The sequence below is a fragment of the Macrosteles quadrilineatus genome, unplaced genomic scaffold, assembly GCF_028750875.1.
Source record: "Macrosteles quadrilineatus isolate MER2022 unplaced genomic scaffold, UCM_ALF_1.0 Scaffold_4__1_contigs__length_99947679, whole genome shotgun sequence".
Taxonomy (NCBI): Eukaryota; Metazoa; Arthropoda; class Insecta; order Hemiptera; family Cicadellidae; genus Macrosteles; species Macrosteles quadrilineatus.
Genome location: NW_026542597.1, coordinates 68,703,588 through 68,727,118, shown reverse-complemented (window position 1 = coordinate 68,727,118; position 23,531 = coordinate 68,703,588). Strand labels below are relative to the sequence as shown.

Sequence of the window (23,531 nt, the reverse complement as noted above, 5' to 3'; positions counted from 1 at the left end):
TTTTTGTTTTTTGGTCCCCAGAAGTCAAAACCCCTACTGTATTTAATTTGTTTTCACCCAGGCCCGAAGTTAAATGATTTTCCGATTTTGATGAAACTCTGGATGTGTAAATCAATATTAAGGCTATAGGATACACCTTTAAAACTTTACTTAATAAGTAGGCCTACTTGTTGAGCTTCGTTCTGAGTAGAACTTGATGTTTTGAATCTATTTAAGAAATAAAACTAGTGGAAACTTTGCCTAGTGTTCAGGTTTTAGGAGGCAAGCTGGTTAGGCTATGTTTATATAGGCACATTTTTAGGTTACACAATCCTGATAAATAAAAAATAGTCTAGTGATTAACTTAATATGAATGTAAATAAATGTTCAATTTGATTATAATACTCCCAGTTATTTTACAAGGGTGAGCGTTGACATAAATTGTATGTATAGAGAATCTCCTTTGATGCCTTGTAAAGTTGCCAAGGTAATACTTTTTGGAAGAGAGCTCAACCGTTTTTTAAGGGATGCTGTTCCTCCAAAAATATATATATCCCCGATGATATCAACATGGTTTCAGTGAAAATAGTTAATCATTTTCTTCAGGTGGTGCGATAGAAACGTAGCTATGCAGCAGAAGAGGTACCTTACAGTCACAGGATGCTCCAATTTAAAATTTTATTAAAATAAGAAATGAAACGCAAACTTTCATTATTCCACTTCATACTGCTAGCATAGTAACTGTCAGCGGTTATTCAATGGATATTTTTGGTCTGGGGATTGAGTGTCCTCGATGTAGCCTAGGCTCGCAGGTGTAGGACTAACTCTTATCGTCTGTTACAGTCGGAGAGTCTAGTGACGCGGAGAGCATTAGTGGTTGGAGTTCGTCTGTGAGCACTGCAGGCTCCAGTGTGAAGGATGAGGACTTCCAGCCTCGTGCTCGCTCCAAAGTTATCCTGCGTAAGGCCAAACTCAAGGTCAATGAGCCTGAAGCTCCTGCCATCAAAGGTCCTTTTTCTGCAGGTATTTATATCACTTTTACCTATACAATCACAATCATCAGTTTGTAAAAGTGAAAAACACAGTATTTTTTAACAGGACACAATTTATGTTATTGTCAAAACTTGATGTGGATTCTGAATAGTTCTAAATGTGTTTAGGTTTTAGCCTATTACAGTAACTGGATAGCTGAGAAGTTATGGGTCTAGTGGTTGCTTAACAGAATTTGCCGGTTCATCAAATAAGTTTAGTCATTAGCTTTTCAATCGTTTGGAAATTTGAATTGGACTTATCTGTAACTAATCATTGGGCTTTAACCATTGATCTTTGCTGAAGACACAGCTGATCTTAGTTTGGTAAATTCAGAGATGAAGTCATATTAAATACGATTTTGTGGTTCCAGGAGGTCCTTTGATCCCGCAGAAAGTGGTTTGTGGCGTGTGTGGAGCCATCAGATTCTATCGCTACTTGAAACAAGCTCGCAAGTTTGGCATCTTCAGCTGTGAACCTTGTAGAAAGTTTATATCGAGAATAATGAATGCCCTATGGATTCGGAAGAACTCAGACGTCAACACTGCTGAAAGATTATCATGCAAATCAGGAACGGGTGGGTAAATTCATCCTTGGCTTAAAATACCTACTTTGTATGGTTGCCATTTCATTGAAAAGTATTAAATGGTAGGCTAAATGTACTACTTGTACAATATGTTTAGTGTGTAATATTGTTACCTATACAATATAGAGTGAATACGTTTCCAAAACGCAACTGCTGAAGACACTTGTGAGTAAAATCATGTTAAGCTGTGAGTTACATATTCATTCCTGTGTTAGTATCCGGTTTAAAAGGAAATGTTTAAATGGTTGAATCAAACCACTCGATAGAGGTTGCTGCTGACAGTAACTAACAATAGGCCTGTGTTCAATAGTCACCTCTTAACCAAAACAAACTGATAGTGATAGGCCAAGTTATTGTTAACTTTAGCATCTTATAAAGAGTGTCTTGTCATAAGTGTTGAATACAATTATGTTTCAAACTACATGATATAAGTGATTGAATGATTTCTGTTTGAGGTCCCCAACTCAAACAGAAAGGTGATTAAAGGTAAATGAAGATTAAAAAAAAATAACAGTATGTTAGATACATTTAAGTTTATTGTTGCGACAGCGTGCAACTATCTGGGTTGTAAACATTAAAAATCCTTACAAATTGTTTTATTGTGTATTCTGGTTTTATTATGTACCTGGTGACACTTAATTGCCTGATTTCATATGACTTGTGACTACTCATGTATTTCATACACTAATCGCATTCACAATCCAACAGGCCATTGCTATCTGCCTCATTACGTAAAGGACCCTGGGACGGGAGCTTATAATGGTCAGCGATGTAAAGCGTGTTGGCTCAAAACCTGTCTCCAAACCTACCGCATGCCTCATGAGCTCGCCAGACCACTGTCAGAGTGGCTACCACGATACATGAGAGAGGACGACTCGTCTGAAGTGGTCAGTCTACAGGTAATACTCAGTAGAACTCAATTTATCTTGATCAACTGAAACCGACCCCATCTGGATGGTTGGATTTTTCAAGAATAGGAATTGCCAGTAGGCAGATGACACTCATAGCCCACCAATCAATACAACTCTACAGTAGACTCGTGATGGCGAAATTGGCAAACATTAAACTATGTAACTGATTACCGTAAACTGTAATTGCAATTTATTTGTTTTTTTCAGGGTGATTTATTATTTTTATTCTAGAGATTATCCATGATTAGAGTTCAGACAAGAGTTTTACCGTACATGTTACAGTATGTATAGAAAAGTGAAAGGAAATTTAAAATGTGTAATTATTAAATGTCGACCTGCTCTTATCAATCAACAGAGTACAATGCTATGAGTTGTAGGCTTACTCTCACTGGAGGTTTATATTTGTTACGTTTCCAACAACCAGATTTTGCAGTTTGGGTTAGTCAATTTCTTCAGATTTGGAATATATAGTATTTTACTATTGTTCCAGAAATTTGAGTTTATCTAAAAGAATTGCATAGGTAATTTACGTTTATTTGTGAAAGATATAACTTAATCTAAGATCCTGTTATTCGGAAATGATTGCCAAAGATTTTAAATTATGTCCCTTTATTGATATTGATGTGTTAGCAAACTGATTGTAAATTCCGTCTAAAAATTGTAACCATTGAGGTTAGTTTCTCACATCAATAGTTAAATTTTAAACTTAAGTAAAGGCATCAAGTTAAGTTCAATTTTCTAGAATCTGCTTGTTGTTTAACACAGCTATTACTAACCATTGTCTATTGGACACTGAAGTAGACATCCCATCTATATGGACCTGCTGTCGCCAATTTTTATTAAAAGAGAACAAAGTTGTGTGAGCCAGTGACAGAATGCTCTAGTGACTAACTGAAATTATATTTTCTTCCTGATATTTTTCGTTTCTGATGTATTTGATGGGTCATGACAATTAGCTATAGCTCAGAGTAAGGTCCATGAGTTTGGCTTGGTAAAAAGGTTCTTGTATATTCGTCAGACATTAGTAAGATCAGCCCAATCTGTTGGTGGCTCAAATTAACTACCACGATTTCGATACAAAAACTGGTGGCAACTTTAACATGGGGATGGAATGTCTAGTTGTATCAATAAAGCTAATTCTTACTTAGAATTCAATTACCATCAAACAGTTTTTATTGCCTATAGGCCTAATAAATGCTTGCTTGCTTTCCTTTCAATAATTATTTTTATTTATTTCAGAAACCAAAGATTGAAATGGACCGAAAAAGAAAACTCGACGGTGATATAGCTAAAATCATTACAAAAAGGGCCTTAAGAACTATAGCAAGAAAGGATGCAGATACAAAAATGAAAACAAAACCTGGACTGACAGTGAATAAAGTTATCAGGAAGATAAACCATGAGATTAAAGGTAGGGTTTATGCTGTTTTTATTCGGTTTGGGACAAAATCACAAGTTCATACAATTTTAATGTGCTAGTGACAAATTATTTTATGATTAGGCAATTTTACCCTACCTACCTACTTATTTATTGTGAACCAACATTGAAAATTTGATTGTATTTAACAAAAAAATAAGAATTTGTGTACCAGTTTTACATTTATGGCAACAAGATATAACAGGAGATTAGTACTTGGTAAGATGTTGGGTTCTATCCACTTTAGGTTTATCAATGTTGCCTATTGATATTGGGTGATCTTTCCTTTTGAAAATGATGAAGCTCATTTTATAAATTGAACTTTTATCCTAAGTTTTTAATTGATGAACATTTTTTGAAAAAACAGAATTTAAGATATTTTGTGTAAAGAGAAGTATAATAAAATAATAGGCAAGTTGGAGAAAGTTTCCTACATGTTAAAACAAGTTTGAGTTGTTACTGTATGTCTTGAAAGGCCTAGAAAACAATTTGAATTAATTGCGTTTTGGCTTCATGGGACCCTGAAACAAAAAATGACAGCTGTCCCATATCTAGATCTTACCATTAAGATAATGTTGATGCTTACAATATAAATATAGCCTATAAGGAAATTCATTAAAAATCTGTAAAAGTAAATTAGAAATAATGCTGACAATTTGTTTACTACAGAAAAGAGGCCACGTGGTCGTCCAAGGTTGCATCCTAAACTAGATAAAGATGGCAAACCAGAGGGGAAAGAAGACAAGCTCTCCAGAATTCAACGGAAAAGAGAAGAAAAGCTAGTTAGGCTCCATAAATTGAAAGGGCCGAGAGTCAAGCATGTTTGTAGAAGTGCATCACTCGTGTTGGGACAACCCGTGGCTACATTCACAGGTGGAGAGATTAGTTTATTTCATTTCTCATCTTTTCTCAACATTTTAATAAATAATTTGTAATAATTAGTACCTACTAAATTTGGGGTGTTATCTAGCGGTTAGTGTCTCAGACTTCAGTGTGAGAGAGACAAATTTAATTCCTTGCGAATGCAAATATATTTGACAGGTGGGCCGCTTTCCCTTAAAAACGTGTGCAATAACTTCATATTCCAAGCCAAATCATCAACAAACCTTAATGGGGAAAATCACAGCATAAAGAACTAACCCAGAACTCTCACTGAACTGTAAAAAACAGGTATTTCAATTTGCTAGTTTCTACACCTTTACCTTGGAGAGCTCTTGTCACTGGCGTGCGGGCTATATACCAGATGTGGGGCGGTAGGCAAGAGAACTGACATCACTACACTGTTACTATCAGCTGATCATATTTAAGTGAAATTTATAAGTACTTTACAAAAAAATCACAGTAGATTCAAACATGTTTTAACTGGCTCAGTGAGGTTTCTGCGTTAGGTCTTTATTCTGCGGTAACATGTTTTTATTGGAAATATCAGCTGTTTCTGTGGTCAGAACATAAACCAATACATATTTAAAGTCTACTGTTTCAAGTCTTCTGATAACCACTAATGTAAATATGTTCAATTTGATTTAAAAATGACACTCAAATGTCCTAAAAACCAATTATTACAGAATTTACTAGGTTACAAAAAATTTTACTTCATTATAATAATTCCTCAGAGAAATATGAATCCAAACATTTTAAATTCAGCAGGAACTGACTTTGTAACAATATTGAAATATACAAATTTATCCCAAAAAACGTCACCATTTATTCTGATTTCAGACACATCACCGTCTAAACCGAAACAGACCAACTCAGGAAAAGCAACTGACGATGGAACTGCTTCTGTTACGTCTGATCTTTCCAGGAACAGCCGGTAGGAAAAATTGTGCTTGTTAAAAATCTTATGCATTTCAATTACTCAAAATAAATTTAAATTATAAAATCGCTTAAGATTTGTGCAGAACAATGTCTTCAACTAAAACATCATTTTGATTTATTCATCACTGTGAAAATTTCATTCTGTTGTCATTATGTGTTATGATATAAATAAAATCATTTAAAAAATTATTGTCTTTCAGGTCGCTTGAGGATCTGGATGGAAAGAGTTCAGAGTCAGGTTCAAGGATTAGACAACCTTGCAACGATAGTGAAAGTTCGAAGAATAAATCTCTCCCCAAAACCACTGTAAGTTGTTAATCTAAAGTTGGTAATATTGGTGATAGTCCATGAAATGTTGTGTGTGTTATTTTGTGTGTAATCTACGCTAGTGGAATTTGTTAAACTATTGAAAGGGAACGGTCCTATCTAACATTAACTTTTTTGTTAGATAGCATCATTAATTCATAGCCCGATGCCAAATGGCATCTTGGTCTGGAAACATCTCACTTGGAATCGAACCAAGGACCTTCAGATTTGAAGGCGAGCACTATAACCACTCGGCTACCCAGAGTATTACTATAAGCATAGTTTATAACCATAAAAAAGCCACTTGTTTTCCCAGGATCGAACCGGCAACCCTCTGTCTGCTAACTCTATCAGTACTCACACCCAGCTATTCATTATTTTGACAGTAAATAAAAGTAGGTTTGCAAGTAAAAAAAAATACCCCCGCCGCAGCAAACCTGCCGACTAAGCGAATTTCCATTTGTCTTAATTGATTTTAAATTAAATATATTTTAATAACATTAGGTTTAACGAGTACCTAGGTTTGCTGCTACAAGAAACTAATAAAGTGTGTTTTTTGTAAAATATTGATAGCTTAGTACAAAATAAATAAATTTGATCAAAATACCAAATGTATCCATAAACAAGCAAACTACAACATTTGACAATATTCTCCATAAGAATAACATGGGAATTTTAAATTTACAATATTTTTAATTTTCTCTGTTACTATTAACCGAACAAAAATACTTGTATATACTAAATTAATTGTTTTTTTAAGCTCTTTAAAAAGGTCTAAAGAGAAATTGGGAAATTTTGTGTTTTGAGGGTCAAAAGTGAGAAAAACCAATTTTTACCCCATAAAACCCCCCGTAAAGCCCCGTTCCCATGGTCCGATCATGCTGGTTCGCGAACTCATTCAAGTTTATCTCGCTTTACACCTTTAAACCAAATTTCATCAAAATCGGACAAAAATTACTCAAGTTATCACGTTCATGGACGTATATATATATATATATATATAAGTCTATATATTACTAAGTAAATCAAAATACCACAGTACCCTAAAAACATTTTATTTTATATTACTTACATGTTTCGGACATTAATGCCATGATCACAGTATAGTATATAACCTATTCTTTTCATTTATATTTATATATATATATTATCTTATATTTATATAGAATAGGTTATATACTATACTGTGATCATGGCATTAATGTCCGAAACATGTAAGTAATATAAAATAAAATGTTTTTAGGGTACTGTGGTATTTTGATTTACTTAGTAACATTTAAAGTAGCCCTCATTGATGTATACAATAACAAAAAAAAAAGTCTATATATATATACATATATAAAAATTTGAACGAATGGTGTTTTTGGCCTCTGGGGACATCAAAATGAAAAAGTAAATCGGTCCCGGGTCTAGGTCTTACCGTGCCACCTACGGTAATAGCTACTTCCCTATAGGGAAATTCGCTAAAACAAAAAAAAAACGGTAAATTGATGTGAAATCTTACAAACGTATTAAACTTTTATGAATTAAAAAGAAATGCTCAAAAAAATACTTAAACAAAATGGGAATGAATATTGCTACTTGCTTTAATTTCAATGCACGTGTCATGCAGACTTTATTTATTGTTACAGTAATGTTTTTAATTTTTATACCAAATCCCCAATTTTAAATTGTGTTGACATGCACAAAAGATAAGTTGACCAATACATTGACTAAGATAAGTTTGGGACATGGACTATTGATACTGAAGTTGTATCAATATTCAAAGGTTCAGGACTAAAAGATTACACCAAATATTCTGTCGTTTATAATGCTACTTAGCTTACTATTTTTTGAAATGCTGTTCAGCTTACAATTAACTTAAATGTGTTTTTTTACATTATTTTCAATGTGTTTCAGGGAAATAGTGATTCTACCGAAGAAGGCCTATTGGATGGAAAGGTATGTCTTTAAATGGCAGCTATTACAATATTTAGTTATTATAACAATAATTTATGTAGAAAGTGCAACCAAACTATTTAGCAGATCTTTAAAAGAAGGTGTCATTTGATGGGGCTTTGTAATAAAGATTTTTTAACTGCTCTCAAAATACCCTATTTTGGGGTTCCGGAAAGAGTTGGGATGTCAACAAAAAGTGCACTTTCATGCCTTATAGAGGTGTGCAGAGTATGACTTTCCCTGTGTAAGCCATAACAGTTAATAGAGGGTGTCCACACTTTAACAACCCTGTATTCTATTTCTTCTATTTTTGTTATTTATGTGAAATTAAATTTTTCAGGCAAGAACCCTGCAAGACCTCTCTCGTCAGCATTATGAACTGGTCAATGGTGAAACTGCTGGGGACGACCTTGGACTCATCTCCATTCACTTCTGGGAGAGTTACGATCCTGAGGAGGTCGGCAGGAATGGCTTTGCTCTGATAGGAATCGGCGATGCTTCCGTCCCGAATGCGATATGCTTCATTTGTGGCAGTGCAGGATTGGACAAGGTAACTGGGCTTGTTCATTTAAACAGTATTTTTTAAGCTTTACAAATATAGTGCTTATTATTTTGCATATGTGAGTTTGCATTTAACAAAAAAAGACACTCCAAATATGATGTTTAAAATTTTTATTTTCAGTAGAATAATCAGTACACTTTAATTTAATCTTTAACTTCCTCATCCACGTGTTTACAGCTGATCCATTGTGTGTGCTGCTGTGAGCCGTACCACCAGTACTGTGTGGAGGCTAGTGGCAGCAGTGGCAGTGATGGTGACTGGTGGCAGGTGGACTGGGTGTGTGCCAGGTGTACACTGTGTTGTGGCTGTGGACGTGGTGGAGGCTCCCAGGTGGCTTGTCAGAAGTGCCACAAGTCGTACCACACTGAGTGTCTCGCGGCCGACCGTGTGGCTAGCAGACTACACTCTGCAGATAGACCTTGGGTGAGTAAAAAAATATTAAAATCCATCCCTGATAAAAAATATATTTTGCTGTTTTTAACGCAATTGGCTTTTTTATTCTGTGGAGGACTGTCTAAGGTAGGGGTCTGCGGGCCACACTTTTTCACCTCCAGTTTGGTTGGGTTAAGAATGTCCCAATTTCCTCGGGAATAACCTCAGGTCTCGGACTAAAATCGTGTGAGGCCAAAGTTGGGATGCTTAGTCCTAACCTTAGTCCTGCAGTTGATTCATACAATATTCTATATCATATCCTCGATATTGCGCAATTAAATTTTGATTATCTACTGCAGCATCCAAAATCAAAAACATCTTCTACGGTTACAGCAAAATCGTCAATAATTTATCGTACATTTTCTGCTGTCGTGAAAATAATAGCTTGGTCTGACCCGTGCCAAGCATGGCCCACCAATATCGGAATATGCATACTTTTAGTCCAAAGCTTTTACTATCTAACGCTAACCCTTTGTTAGATAATCCCTTAACCTCTTTGCGAGTGCATCCTAGACTTCAGGTGTTCTTTCTAATGTGTCTATTTAAATAATATGATGTTTTTTAGGTGTGCCAATCCTGTCTATGCTGTAAGAGCTGCAACCAGGCAGAAGTGTACAAGTTTGTAGGCAACCTGCCACTGTGTAAGGTCTGCTTCAAGTTGAGACAGAAGGGTAACTTTTGCCCTCTGTGCCAGAGGTGCTATGATGAGAATGACTTCGACACTAAGGTAAAGGTTTGTAAATGTCGCTTGGCCATGCTGTACATAACCCGCAAGCTTAGCTTAGCTAGAAATGCTATGTAAGTAGCTCACTAGTTTTAGTGTACACTTTAGGAGATCAATCAAACTTTCAAGTTAATCCAAATTTAATATATTTTCTTTAATAATTAGTGTCAAATGTTGATTCAGATTGTAAGGATGTCAGGGTAGAAGCCTGACCTGAATGGAAAATAGCCAATCCTGCTCACGAAACCCAACCACTTTAGACTTAACAATAGTTAAAATATTTAAACGCCACTGACTGGATTTTCAACTGAGGAAGTTTTTAGTTGGGATGAAATATGTGATGGAAGATAACTAAAACCTACCTGTCTTGAACATTCTCTGTGACAGTAAAATATCTAAATCATCTTATCAATTGTAAAGTTTCTGTCTTTCTTGTACGATCAACCTTTTTCCATTCAGTAAGCCTGTAAAAACTTTGTAGCCTTTAATCAGCCATAAATTCTGATAACCATGGAAAAACGTGGGTTAGGTCGTGAATTATGTGGCTAAACCTTAAAAATAGGAGGAGGTCGATTCTGATTTTTGATTCATTCAAAACTTTTTAATTTGGTGACATTGATTCCATACCAATTTCAGAATCTTATTGCAACATCAGTAATTTGCGATTTTATAAGCTTTGCAGACTATGCAAGCTTTATGACTGCGTGGTTAAATAAAGTTTGGTATGTATAAGTTTTGATTGATCTCTTGACGTTTGGTGATGTGTTTTTGTGCATCTTTCTGCACGACCTGTTGTCATTACTCACATACATGCCTACATTAACATGATATCAAATACATAAAACAATAACAAAACCGTAACAAACTCATTAAATTAATGTTTCTTGGGGAGTTTTTTTTTTGCTCATCAAATAATTTAATAGTCTAAACCTATGTACTAATTTAAGATTAATAAATAATATTTATAAATTGTTGGTACAAATTAGCATTACTAGAATTCTATATATGTACCTGTCAAATATTTTGTAAACTAAGTAGTTGTTATTAAAATTACAACTCCAACATTACAACTTTATCTAATTAAAAATTTACTAATGATGGGTTCAATTTGGATATGTAAATTTCTTATTATCAGCTATATTTATTTTGTTTTTTACGCTTAACTTTTAAAGATTAGTAAATTGTTGTTAGTTTGTATTTTATTAAGTTAAAACTTTAGAAAAATCCAATTGTTCATAGTTTTTGTTCAATCATGAAATATTAAATAAACGTTTGTAAGGGGAAGTCAATAAGGAGATGTTCTTCCTCTTTTCTGGTTTTTGGGTATGAATCCCTCATCTCCAACCCAATAATTTTCGCACTAACTTCGAGCGGGAATGGTATCATTGCACTTTCTCACTATGTGGCATCATTGATGCTTTAATCCTGTATGGTGGTTTTGGTACCGTCTAAACTTATGGGGAACGAGCTAGTCTAGTGGTTGAGTGTATGGGGCATTTGGAGTCCGTGGTCCCGGGTTCAAATCCAACCAATTGCCAATGGATTTTATCTATGTGATAATGCCACGACCCTCTGGACTAGCTTAAAGCAATGTGTAAAACAGTTCCGGGCTAGAACCTAGCATCCTAGGATGTAAAGGTGTGGCATTAAAAAATAATAGCTAGGTACTTACTCATAAAAAGTACTAAAAAACAAATCCAAATATATTTTTAATGTTCATTGTTTTGTTTGTGGTGTGTTGTGTCTTGTATTGTACTTAATCACAAAGCTGTAAATAAGTTATTTTAGTATTTTAGCAAATTTTCAGCAGGTAAAGAATAATTTAGCGTAGTCTTATCAATAAATAGCTTTGAGTCCTTTAGTTGCCAAGTATTTTTTAGTGTTATTATCAAGTTAGCAGTTTGTGTTTTAAAGTATGGAATTAAACTTAAATTGTAATCGTAAAATGTATTTGATAAAAAAAAAAAAAACAGTAGGCCTATTCAAAAAGTAAAAAACTATTAATTAAAAATATCAGTTTATTGAAAAGTTACATTATTCTGTATAATTGGTTATAAGAGTTTTATAAGTTTTGTAGAACTGTGTTTGATACGATTTTGAGTGTGAAGTAGTGTTTGGTTTGATTTTAAATATTAGTTTGGTTGGATAAAAAGAAGTGTGTTAAATAATAAGATAGTTTTTAAAAGAAACATCTTTGTTAAACTGTATAATATTTTGTCTCTGATGCTTGTAAAGATTTATATTTACTTTAGTAGAGAGTTGTTGATATTAAGATGTGCTGATCCCGCTACCAATACTACTTATATTTCTTACAGAATTTTCTTTATGGATTGGTTATAATATGCCAACCCTGCTTTTTATCTTTACACAAAGTAAATTTGGGGGATTGGGGTGTTTTTGAAGTGAAGTAAAAATTAAAGATACAATAATAAATTCTAATTAGCCAATTCAAATTTTACCTGGAAACATCATCACTGTCTTCCGTGATCAAGGCAGAATCCTAAATAGACACAAGGGAAAAAAGTATGCATCTCAGAAAGATCATCTTCGTCTCTCGCAATGGTGGCAAAATCCCGAATATCTTGGTCACAGAGACATCATTGCCTACCCCAATTTCAGCAAACCACTGAATGTTCCCCGACATAACGGACAACTCACCACTGTCTTTTGTCATTGTAGAAAAATTCTGATAATCTTGAGTGGTCATTTAAACATTATAATAGATTCCCACCATTGCGGCCTCATTTAGATAACCTCCTGCATATTCACGGTATCATCATTGTTTTCCATGAACGATTGCTGCAAACCACTGAATATTCCCCTCCAAAAAGGAAACATCACCATTATCTTTTGCAATCGTGGCAAAATTCTTATACTGCGGTCACTAAAACTTCATAATCTAAATCAACTCCCACAGTAGCGGCAAGATCCAGATCACTTCCTGCACGGTCACGAAATCATCATCGTCTTCCGTGATAGCTGTCATATCACGAACATCTCTCACGATTTTGTTGACATTAATGCCATCTTCTGTGATCGAGTCGAAATTCTGATTGATACAGTAGAGTCCCGCAAACTCGGCCATCACCTGGCTCAGAAAATTAGTGGTTTTTTGAGTCCGAGTTAAACATGGACCTAAGCCAGCTCAAGTCAAATCATTCGTAACTCGTACCAAGGATTTGTTGTACTATATCTGATGACTTAATCCTGACTTGTAATATAACTATAAATAAAGAAGGCAGCTAAAAGGCTTAAAAATTGTATTGTTCTTATTTTTAACCCTAGTTCCCGATAACCCGGCATTTCACAAACTCGGCACCCTTCCAGTCCACATTACGCCGAGTTTACGGGACTCTACTGTACCTGAAAGGGTGTCTCCCACGGTCACCGAAATGTTTTTGACGTCAACTCCAATTGTGGCAAAAGCGTTAAATTTTTTTATCACAAAAATCTTTGCAGACGTGTCAGATATCGACATTATCTCTTGGCGATCAATTCTGGATACCGTACCATTGTCCAAGAATCTGTGGTATTGAGTATTGACACAGCCCTAATACATAGGGCTCAAAAATGAAAAAAACATACCAGGATGGTTAAGATAGTTGCTTTTATCATATAGTTTCTTATTGTTATTTGGATTTTTTAGAAAACCTATATTGATGTAGTGCCACAATATTTTCTCCAATTTTTATGACTGTTTTGCCTCTTAGATGATGGAGTGTGAACGCTGCAAATGTTGGGTGCACGCTAAGTGCGAGGGCCTGTCAAACGAGAAATACAACATACTCAGTATCCTGCCTGATAGTGTTGAGTTTGTGTGCAAGTAAGTCGAGTTCAGACTTTAACTTCTATTGAAGAGTAATTATTATTTGCCATAGTGTATTAAGAGTTTTCAGCTTTCCAACAATTATTTTGAATAAGATAAAACTTATAATTTTGAAATTCTGTTGTCTACAACATTTTTTCTCAAGCTGGTAAAATTCTTTCTGACTTTGACCTTACTAATCGTAATCTTATCTCCAGGATGTGTTGCAAAATGCCGCCTGCACCTTGGTGGCTGGCTGTAGAAACAGAAATGAAGGCAGGATTCCTGGCAGTTTTGAAATCCCTCAGCAAAAACCGTAAAGCTTGTGACCTCCTCAAGTGTAGTCCAACAAAAATGCCATATCCGGTAAGTTTTATTCTAGAATAACAATCTTTGAGAGATGATAGGCCCAATATTTATAGGGATGATAAAGTAATTGTTGAAATGTTGACATTTTTAAATAATTTAAAACCAGTATAATTTTCTTATTGAAAACATTGAATGAATCAGGTGAAAGCTGTCAATATCCGTAAAATTGTTGTACACAGGCTGGGGATCGAATCCATCCCTCTGCACAGAAGTCAGAGACATTAACCACAAGGTTAGCAACACACTCAACTTTCATTAATCTAAAAGAAAGTAAAATCAGTTTAAAAATAACTTATAGTTTGACAAATGAAAAAAAAATAGTTAAATTGTTTTGTCTTGTAATGTAAATTACAATGACTGAAATACAATTTAAAAAATATCCTCATTGACAATGTTTGTTGTAGGTTTGTCATTGCGGAGTTGGAGCTCGACAGAGGACTGTGTTGAGGTTCCCGGACATTAGTGAACAATCTGACGCCGAATCCTCAGAGAAACTGCAAAGTGAGAGTCAAAAGGAAGAAACCTTGAAAAGTGAAGAGGAGTGCCTTAAAAGTCTACCAACCTTTTCTGCGGAAAACGCCGAAAGTCTAGCCTGTGATCCAAAAAATGAAACCTCAGAAAAGCAATTGAATTTATGTGATACAAGGACAAAGTTTAGTGCAGCTGATGGTTCAATGATTGCCAAAAGCGGCGAGCTACAACTGAAACTGGACAGTGACACTATCAGTTACCAGAACGGAGAGGAGAAGCCGTCTCAGTTCTCTCCTCATGCGACCTCTCAAAGCGATTCAGGTAAATAATGTTTTTAGTTTACTTGAGCAACGTCTCTGCACATTGAAAACACTGAAAGAAAGCATAGTTATTCTTCATAATTTTTTAATAGACTTTTGCATTTATCAATACCAATTTTGTTCTTTAACATATTTTAGTCAAATAATTCTTTAATCAAATTTGGTTAGTCAGTGATTTTGAACTTTTTTTCTACCACAAACCTTAAAACCGTAAAAATTGGATGATGTAGCCTACAATTTTGTTTCAGGTTTAGCTTGAATTTAAAAAATTAATTTTTTGCTTAGTGTCAAGTAGTTTTACTGTGTGATTATATTGTAGAGAATGATATTTGACAAAAGAGTTTTTTTAATACTCTTAAAAATTGATGAAGATATGTACTTTTTTATTAATGTTGAAATTTGTTTTTTAGGGATTGGAAGCACTGATGATGAACTTAAATCAACAAATGACCAATGTATCTGCCTGGAGCTAGAGTCTTGCAACAAAACTCCCGTGTCACTGCTCACCATTAAAAAGAAAGTTAACTCAAACGATTATGATTCCTTGGATTGTTTCAACAAAGACATGGAGGAAATGATGACAATAATCCACAATGAAGAGTTGTTAAAAATTTACTATCAAACACTAGAAGATATATTTCCTTGGTTCAATCCTAAAGGCACTGATGCACCTGATCCCACAACAAGAATAAATCATCCTTCAGAAACCACAAAAAATGTTGAAACGGTTCCAGACAAAAAACCTGATGAAATAGTCTTGGAAGATGTTAGTGTTACGCTAAAGGGAAAACTTAATTTGACCTCTGACTATTACTACAACTTAGATAAATCGGTGGATAATCGAATGTGTGTTCTTTGTAAGCAACTGGGCGAAGGAAAAACAACTGAAGAAGGAAGGCTTCTGTATTGTGGCCAGAATGATTGGGTTCACACAAACTGTGCTTTATGGTCCAGTGAGGTTTTTGAAGAAATAGATGGATCCCTCCAAAATGTACAAAGTGCTGTTTCCAGGAGCAGACACATACGATGCTCCCATTGTTCGAAGAAAGGTGCCAGTGTCGGTTGTTGCAATAGAACATGTCCTGAAGCTTATCATTTCCCATGTGCGAGGGAAGGTGACTGTGTTTTTTATGAAGACAAGTCATTGTTTTGTGCCAACCATAAAGATGATACTGTTTCTTCCAGACTGTTAACCGCTGGACCAGACTTTCTTGTGTCACGTCCTGTTTATGTTGAGCTAGAAAAGAAGAAGAAGAAAAGTGTTCCGAGACAAAGTATAAAATTGGTGATCGGTTCTTTGACCATCAGCAGCCTTGGAGACTTCAACGCTGATTTGTCAGACCAGGAATCTTCGATTATACCATGCAATTTTCAGTGTACACGTTTATTTTGGTCCTCCGTTGAGCCTTGGAGATTGGTGCAATACCATATTAGAACAAAGATTGTATATACTTGTGAAACATCCCTGGAGGATGAAAACTATACCATTGATCATTCATTTGAAGAAAATTGTGTGAGTGGGGATGAAGATTTCAGTCTAAATATGGAGATTGAAAATGATACATGTACAGTGAATGAAGATGTATGTATGGAGAAAGAAATTAAGATTGAAGAAACTCTCTTTGAGGTTGATGAAAATGAAGTCAAAGAAACTTTGGACCTCATCATTGACAATGTTTGCATCAAGGAAGAAGATGATCCGCAGGCATCAGATGACCTGCTCCCTCCCGACCTTGAAGAAGCTCTTTTTATGGATCTTCCACATGATTTAATTGATGGAATATCAATGCAAGATATTTTTCCTAAATTAATGAATTTTGAGCCTTCTAATTTGGAATTCAAGCCAGAAAAAGAATGTAAACCCATTGTTAAAACAAACCCTAACATTCAGAGCTCTGGTAAAGTAAATATAAACTATGATCTCTTCCCAAATATTTTTGAAAGCAAAGTTAGTTTGAAAAGAATAGAGTTGAAAGAGAAATGTGAAATTCAGCCTGATGGCATGCCGCCGAGAAAACTTAGGTCACGCAGTACAGATAAAAAGAAGATTGACAAATCTGAAGGCAAAGAGAACTCCAAAAAATTTAGCTTGTCAAAAATTCTACAAATTGATGGTGCGGGGGATGTAAGTAGCGATGCAGATTCTTTATCTGACGAGATATCATCTCCGCCAAGTTTGCAGACTCAAAGACTCAATTGCAGACCACAATTGTCTAAACAAGACTCATATCTAATAAACGCCAAAGATGATTACATCAGTTGTAGTAGTGATTGTAGCAGTCCTGAAAGAGATCTTAAAGATGGGTGGAAACTCAGTCAGTTAGATGGAGTCACAGATTTTTGTACGGTAAAAGATAAATCTGAAGATGAAAATCCAGTAAAGTGTGCTCGATGCCACAGGACATACCGCACTGCACAAAGTTTGGAACGGCACTTGCAAACTTGTAATGTAGACTTTCTCTCATGCAGTGAAAGTGATTCTAGTGAAGAAGAGAAAACCAACTCACCAGAAGCAAAACTAGAGATTGTAGGGAATTCAAATTCAAATTTTCCAACGAAAATTCCTGAATTGAAATCAAATGTAGTGGAAATCGATACAGATAATAATCAACACCAAAGATCCTCTGACTTTGACGAAACAACCAAACTTGCAGTTGAGTCACAGGAACTATCCTCTTTGTACAGTAAAAACTTGGTAAACCCACCTATTACCATCACACCACCATCTAGTCAAACATATTCATCAAGTTTTGAAACCGCAATTCCTAACTGCTCTGTAGTTCTAAACAAAATAGATGACTCATCAATTTTTGGAACTGCAATTCCTAATTGTTCTGTAGTTGGAACTGCAATTCCTACTTGTTCTGCAGTTGGAACTGCAATTCCTAATTGTTCTGCAGTTGGAACTGCTATTCCTAATTGTTCTGCAGTTGGAACCGCAATTCCTAATTGTTCTGCAGTTGAAACTGTAACTCCTAATTGTTCTGTAGTTCTAAACAAAATAGATGACTATCACACATATCCTGCCAAACAAAAAATTATGAGACCTTCTTACGAATGTGAGGATACCCTCTTAACAGTTAGTCCAGCTTGTGGCAGGACTTCTCCTGTTAGAATTCGACCGGTTAGCAGGAAGACATACAGCAGGAGGAAACCAGATTGTACTTCGACTACAATGAGTCTTGTACAGCCAAAAACAGTAGAATATCAAATATCCAATCCTCCTGCGCTCATCATTCATCAAGTACCGTCTCATAATGTCGTGCCATCGTACATTGAAAACTTACAGACACAACCAGCTGTCCAGGCCAATAATATCCAATACCAATACATCACAACCCTGGACATGCAAGAAAAACCGCAACAGATTCCTGTGACATTACAAATACAGCCTCAGATCAGCCTGCAACCTGTGATAGCTCCTACTGTGCTTGGTACGCTGATACAACCCAACGGAGTGGAGCAACTGGTTGTGAATGCTCCAGATCAACAATCAACAATGGTTATCAATCAGCAACCTACCAATGTTTACCTCACCAATGTCAACCCTCAGCCTGTGTACATGGGTATGGAGACGGTTATCAGCAACACGGTCATGTCCACGAGTCAGTTTGTGTCTGGAGTAATAACTGGCAGCAGCTACTCAGCAACCACTACACAAGTCTTCCAAACAGCAAAACCTGTCATAGACGTACCTCAGAGCTACGTGGTGGTCAATACACCACCAAATCCCGTACAGAACAATGTTCAAACTGTCTACCCTCCATCAGATTCTCAACCTTGGACGTACAACTATCAGGAAACCTACAAGGTCAAAGAGCGCACCACTTATCAGCAGGTAACGAGACAAGTCACACAGGAAGATTTGAACAGCATGAAAATGGTGAACTCGGCTCAAGACTCCATTTTCATCAATAAGCCTGTTGTCCAAGAGGTGACAGTCGAGAAGACGCACAGCATACAGAAAACAGTCCCATTGCCTGGGTTGCCTTACTCCTTTAGCAACGTTAATTCAGCATCAATAAATAATCACTTAGATAATACTCAGTATTCTCATGAAAAGGTTGTTTTTAATAACCACTCTTTGACAAACTGCTCTTCAAATTTCTGGAATGAACAAAGAACTCCGAAAATTATGGAAATAAGTGATGAACAAGAAAAGTTGTTAGTTCCTTCCTTGAGAACTAATGAATTGAGCTCGCAGATGAATCAATCTATTCAACAACCAATGTTTGATGGAACCACCTGTCAAAATATCAACATTAGTCAACCAGTTCAAAAAGAAAGAAATTTGATTAAACCTGTCATTAATTCAGTAGATAGTATCAACGTTAGTAAACCCGCAGTAATCATAAGAAAGTCACCAATTAAGCCTGTCATAACAAAAGTAAAAGCTAGTTCTAAAGAGAAGACAAATAGCTGTAACGTCTTTTACGTGAATTCCCCACTAACGAATCTAAATCTGTCAAATGATAAACAACCCCCATGTACAACAATTGCAGAACCTGATACTGTCAAATCAGAACCATTACTAGAAAAAATTGAGCCTATTATGAATAACACTAAAACTACTAAACAAGAAAACACAGTTGTCAACTCCAAAAGCAAAGCAGTCCAGAAAAGGCTTCCTTTAAAAGAAAACAAAGTGGTCGGAAATAAGCAGAAACCCTGCAAAATTAGTAAGAAAAGTTCCTCAGTAGCTAACATGGCTCATCCCAAGTTAATGTACGAGATTACATCACAAGATGGAGTTTCCATATGTTCTCAAGACGTGGAAGACGCTTGGCAGAAGATATTTGATGCTGTGCAAGAGGGAAGATCGAAAAAGCGGTTGCCTCCTTTGCCTCGCAACTCCAAGAAGTCGTACGCGGAAATACTCGGGCTCGAAAACAACAGTGTGAAATTCTTACTGGAACAATTACCGGGTGTGAAGAGCTGTACCAAGTACAAACCAGTGTATCACAAGACAAAGCTGTTCGGGCACAGTGAAGTGCTGCGAGAGAACCCAACTGGCTGTGCTCGTACTGAGCCTATTTCTAACAAGAAGAGAAAATACGACATGTTCAGCTGGCTGGCATCAAGACACAGGCAACCTCCAAAGCTTATTATTAGCACTGAGGCGGAAATCATCAATGGAATCAGGTAATTGTTTAATATATTATTTCTCTAACTCTTATAAAACTTACATTATCTTTATTAAAAGGCTCCTTTTTACGAATAGTAATATTACTGATCTGGCCAAGGCTATAAAAGTGTCATCAAGTATTAAACTTTTTTAAATATATAGCCACGTTAAAACGAAGCCAGTTGGCGGGCAGGCTACTTGCCTCAGGTAACTTTAATTACACCAGAGGCAGATAACTTGCCTGCTCTACTGGCCTTGTGTAAACACGGCTTTAAAGTACAATTTCTGACTTTATCTGACACTTAAAGCCAGCTGTAGAGTTTTCATACACATTTCCTTAATTTATAATTACGTAAATCTTTATTTCGAAGTATTGACGTGACGCAACTTCGTGATTCTATTGCTAAATGAGCTGTTTTTTTCTTTCTTTTTTGAGTTAGGCTACATGCTAATTGAGGAAAATAATTTTACGTTTCTAAAGACTGAAAGTTTAATTCTTATGTTAAATTTAGTATTTTTTTGATTTGGTAGGATATGGAGAAGGAGAAAGAATAGGATTTTTTTAGTTTATCAGGTTTTGGTGGAATTTTTTGTTTTGCTGCCTCCTAAAACTTTAAAGACTGGTTTTCTTTGTCGTTTAAGTGATTTGAAGGCTTGATTTTCATGAAATTTTACATCTAGGTACCAAACCACAAATCTCCAGGCATTTCTAGAATCCCATTAAATGGCATACCAAACAAAATCTTCTCAACAGCAGCAAATTTAGTTTATAGTTCTTCTCATCGTCGGATCCATGGATATTGATAATCGATATGGACCAATGAATTTAATATTTTTAATTCATTTTTTGCTATATGGTTCAGTGAACAAACCCTTGTTCGCAAAAATGTCTGGCCGCTTAGAGCTGAAGGGAAGAAAAACGGTGTCAGTTTCTGATGCCTGTAACTTTTCTGAGACATCCTAAAAGGCATGATAATTATAATTATGTGTGTTTCTAACAGTCGCCGAGCCACCAGTACAAGTCTGCCGATGGCCATGAGGTTCCGCCACCTGAAGGAGACTTCCAAGGAGGCTGTCGGAGTGTTCCGCTCAGACATTCACGGTCGGGGGCTGTTCTGCCTCCGAGACATCGACGGTGGTGAAATGGTCATCGAGTATGCTGGAGAGGTAAGATCATTTTTACCAATGCCTAAAATACTACAGACATTTGAGCTGTTCGGTTTGAAAAATAAATGTAACTTATTTCAGTTCCAGTTAGGGTTGTATTCTGGTTTTTCCTAATTTCTATTTTTTTATCACTCAAATTATTAGATTAGGGTAAATATTTTTGTTCTATTTTGACGGGTTTTAGCGAACTTCCCTATAGGGAAGTAGCTACAGTATTACCATAGGTGGCATGGTAAGACCTAGGCCCGGGACCGATTTACTTTTTCATTTTGATGTCCCCAGAGGCCAAAAATACCATTCGTTCAAATTTTTCATATATGTATATATATATGTGTCCGTGAACGCGATAACTTGAATAATTTTTGTCCGATTTTGATGAAATTTGTTTTAAAGGTGTAAGGCGGGATAAACTTGAATTTGTTCGCGAACCAGCATGATCGGACCATGGGAACGGGGTTTTATGGGGTAAAAATTGGGTTTTCTTATTTTGACCCTCAAAACTTAAAACTTCTCAATTTCTCTCGAGACCTTTTTAAAGAGGTTAAAAAAACAAACAATTTAGTATACCAAAGTGTTTTGTACAAATTGGTAACGGAGAAAATTCAAAAAATTTTAAATTTAAAATTCCCATGTTATTCTTATGGAGAATATTGTAAAATGATGTACTTCACCTGTAAATGGATATATTTTGATCGAACTTGGCAATTTTATTTATTTTATACTAGCCTAAGCTATTATATTTTACTAAAAAACACCGTTTATTAGTTTCCTTGTAGCAGCAAACCTAGGTACTCGTTAAACCTAATGTTATTTAGATAGGTTTAATAGAAAATCAATTCAGACAAATGAAAATTCGCTTAGTCGGCAGGTTTGTTGCAGCGGGGGTATTTATGGTTTTTATATCACCGCAGTGTTATCAGTGGTATATAAACAATTGTTGCTAAAGTTCTACGAGTTAAAGCCATGGGTTTAGCCACCAATGTAGGAAAATTGGCTGTTGCTATGACCAAATGAATGCATTTAAGTGACAGTAGTACTCAATGGTAGGCCTATATTTGGTTCACAGAAACAGAATGGCTATTTTGAGTATTTAAAGTCAATGGTGCATCAGCCTAATTCTGGCGACCCTAATTATTGGTTATTCATTTCGTAGTAAATTATGCTCAATGATATTAATCCAATTGTTCATCCCTTTTTCTATGTACGGTATTTGTTATATGCTATTTTAGATGATTTGTTGACAGACATATGTTGCGACTCTTGTATGCCTTTTTATTGTTATCTCACAAATAATGTCATGGCCACCAATTAACTCATAAGTCTCATGTTAAATTTCTAAAAGTTTAAATTAACATAGGGAAAAGCCCTGTGGTCCAATTTGTACCATTTCAGATTTATACCTTCCCATGGTTGGTTACTATGACTGTGCTAAATTTTTTGCAGATCGCTTTAGCTGTTCAGGAGGAGTATTTGTAAAACAAAAGCAGGAGTGTAGTATAAGAGCTTCGCTCGCTTGGCTTCGCTCCACTCAATCAAAGCAAAATTTTTACTAACAAACAAACAAGATTGTTACTAATAATATAATAAAACGACAAAATAAATTAAATGTAACTAATTTTAATTTAATTTATAACTAATGAAAATGTCAGATGAATGAATAAATAAATAACAGTTGCATCGTTAAGGGCCAAACTACAAAATAAAAGATTTATAACATAACATAAATTTAATCAACAGGACAAGTGTAAGAGAGGGCCAGTGGCCCTAACTTTGACTGTATAAATAAACCGTTTTCATTTCATTTTTTTTTTATTGAAATAAAAAAATGGTAAATGACAAACAGCTGTTTGGTAACAAATTTCGCTAATGAAAATAATATGTTTATGAGATCATAAAATGTACATTTCCAACAGAAATTAAACATTTAAGAATTGTAAAATATTCATTTAATTTTTCAAATCATTGTTCAGTAAATGTTTGATGAGCTTAGAAATTAAACATTAGATATCAATTTGATTATTTTTGTATTTTTGAAGAGGAATGTGTGCGTTGCGTAACGTTGATTCAAACCCCCCCCCCCCCCTCCGCCATTTAACGCAGCGTAATGCTATGCCATACCCCCTCCCCCCCTTAAGTGTGTGAAATACATGCAAGAAGTGTTTCACATTTCTACACAAATCTATGACAGAACCAACTGTAATAAAACAAAAACATTTAAAATCGTATTATATTGATGTGTTAAATTTAAATACTAAAATTCATGAAGTTTATCACCAAGCTAAACAATGTGTTGTGCAGGTGATTAGAGCTGGACTGACGGATAAGAGAGAACACTACTACACTTCCAAGGGCATCGGATGTTACATGTTCCGCATCGATGACCATTTTGTCGTCGATGCAACGATGCACGGCAACGCGGCGAGGTTCATCAACCATTCCTGTGAGGTATGTTGGAACTATTTCAACAAATTTCAGGTACAACAACTTAGGAAAAAGAAAAGTGGCTGGTTTTGGAAAGAAATTAAATTGGAAAAGTTATAACCAAGAGGCTCTTAGATACACAAACAATTTA

General features: G+C 35.5%; 1 protein-coding gene across 1 annotated transcript in view; it reads left to right on the top strand.

Annotated features, from left to right (window-relative positions):
• Positions 1-23,531, top strand: part of LOC128991588 (histone-lysine N-methyltransferase trithorax-like) — a 30,420-nt gene that overhangs the window by 3,892 nt on the left and 2,997 nt on the right. The window contains exons 3-19 of the mRNA XM_054414602.1: positions 823-1,002; positions 1,382-1,585; positions 2,303-2,493; positions 3,745-3,916; positions 4,592-4,795; positions 5,642-5,735; positions 5,941-6,046; positions 7,946-7,987; positions 8,325-8,534; positions 8,724-8,969; positions 9,544-9,705; positions 13,413-13,525; positions 13,726-13,873; positions 14,281-14,668; positions 15,078-19,809; positions 20,794-20,959; positions 23,258-23,404. Of these exons, the coding sequence (XP_054270577.1) occupies positions 823-1,002; positions 1,382-1,585; positions 2,303-2,493; positions 3,745-3,916; positions 4,592-4,795; positions 5,642-5,735; positions 5,941-6,046; positions 7,946-7,987; positions 8,325-8,534; positions 8,724-8,969; positions 9,544-9,705; positions 13,413-13,525; positions 13,726-13,873; positions 14,281-14,668; positions 15,078-19,809; positions 20,794-20,959; positions 23,258-23,404 (7,505 nt within the window). The remainder of the gene's footprint in view (positions 1-822; positions 1,003-1,381; positions 1,586-2,302; positions 2,494-3,744; positions 3,917-4,591; positions 4,796-5,641; positions 5,736-5,940; positions 6,047-7,945; positions 7,988-8,324; positions 8,535-8,723; positions 8,970-9,543; positions 9,706-13,412; positions 13,526-13,725; positions 13,874-14,280; positions 14,669-15,077; positions 19,810-20,793; positions 20,960-23,257; positions 23,405-23,531) is intronic.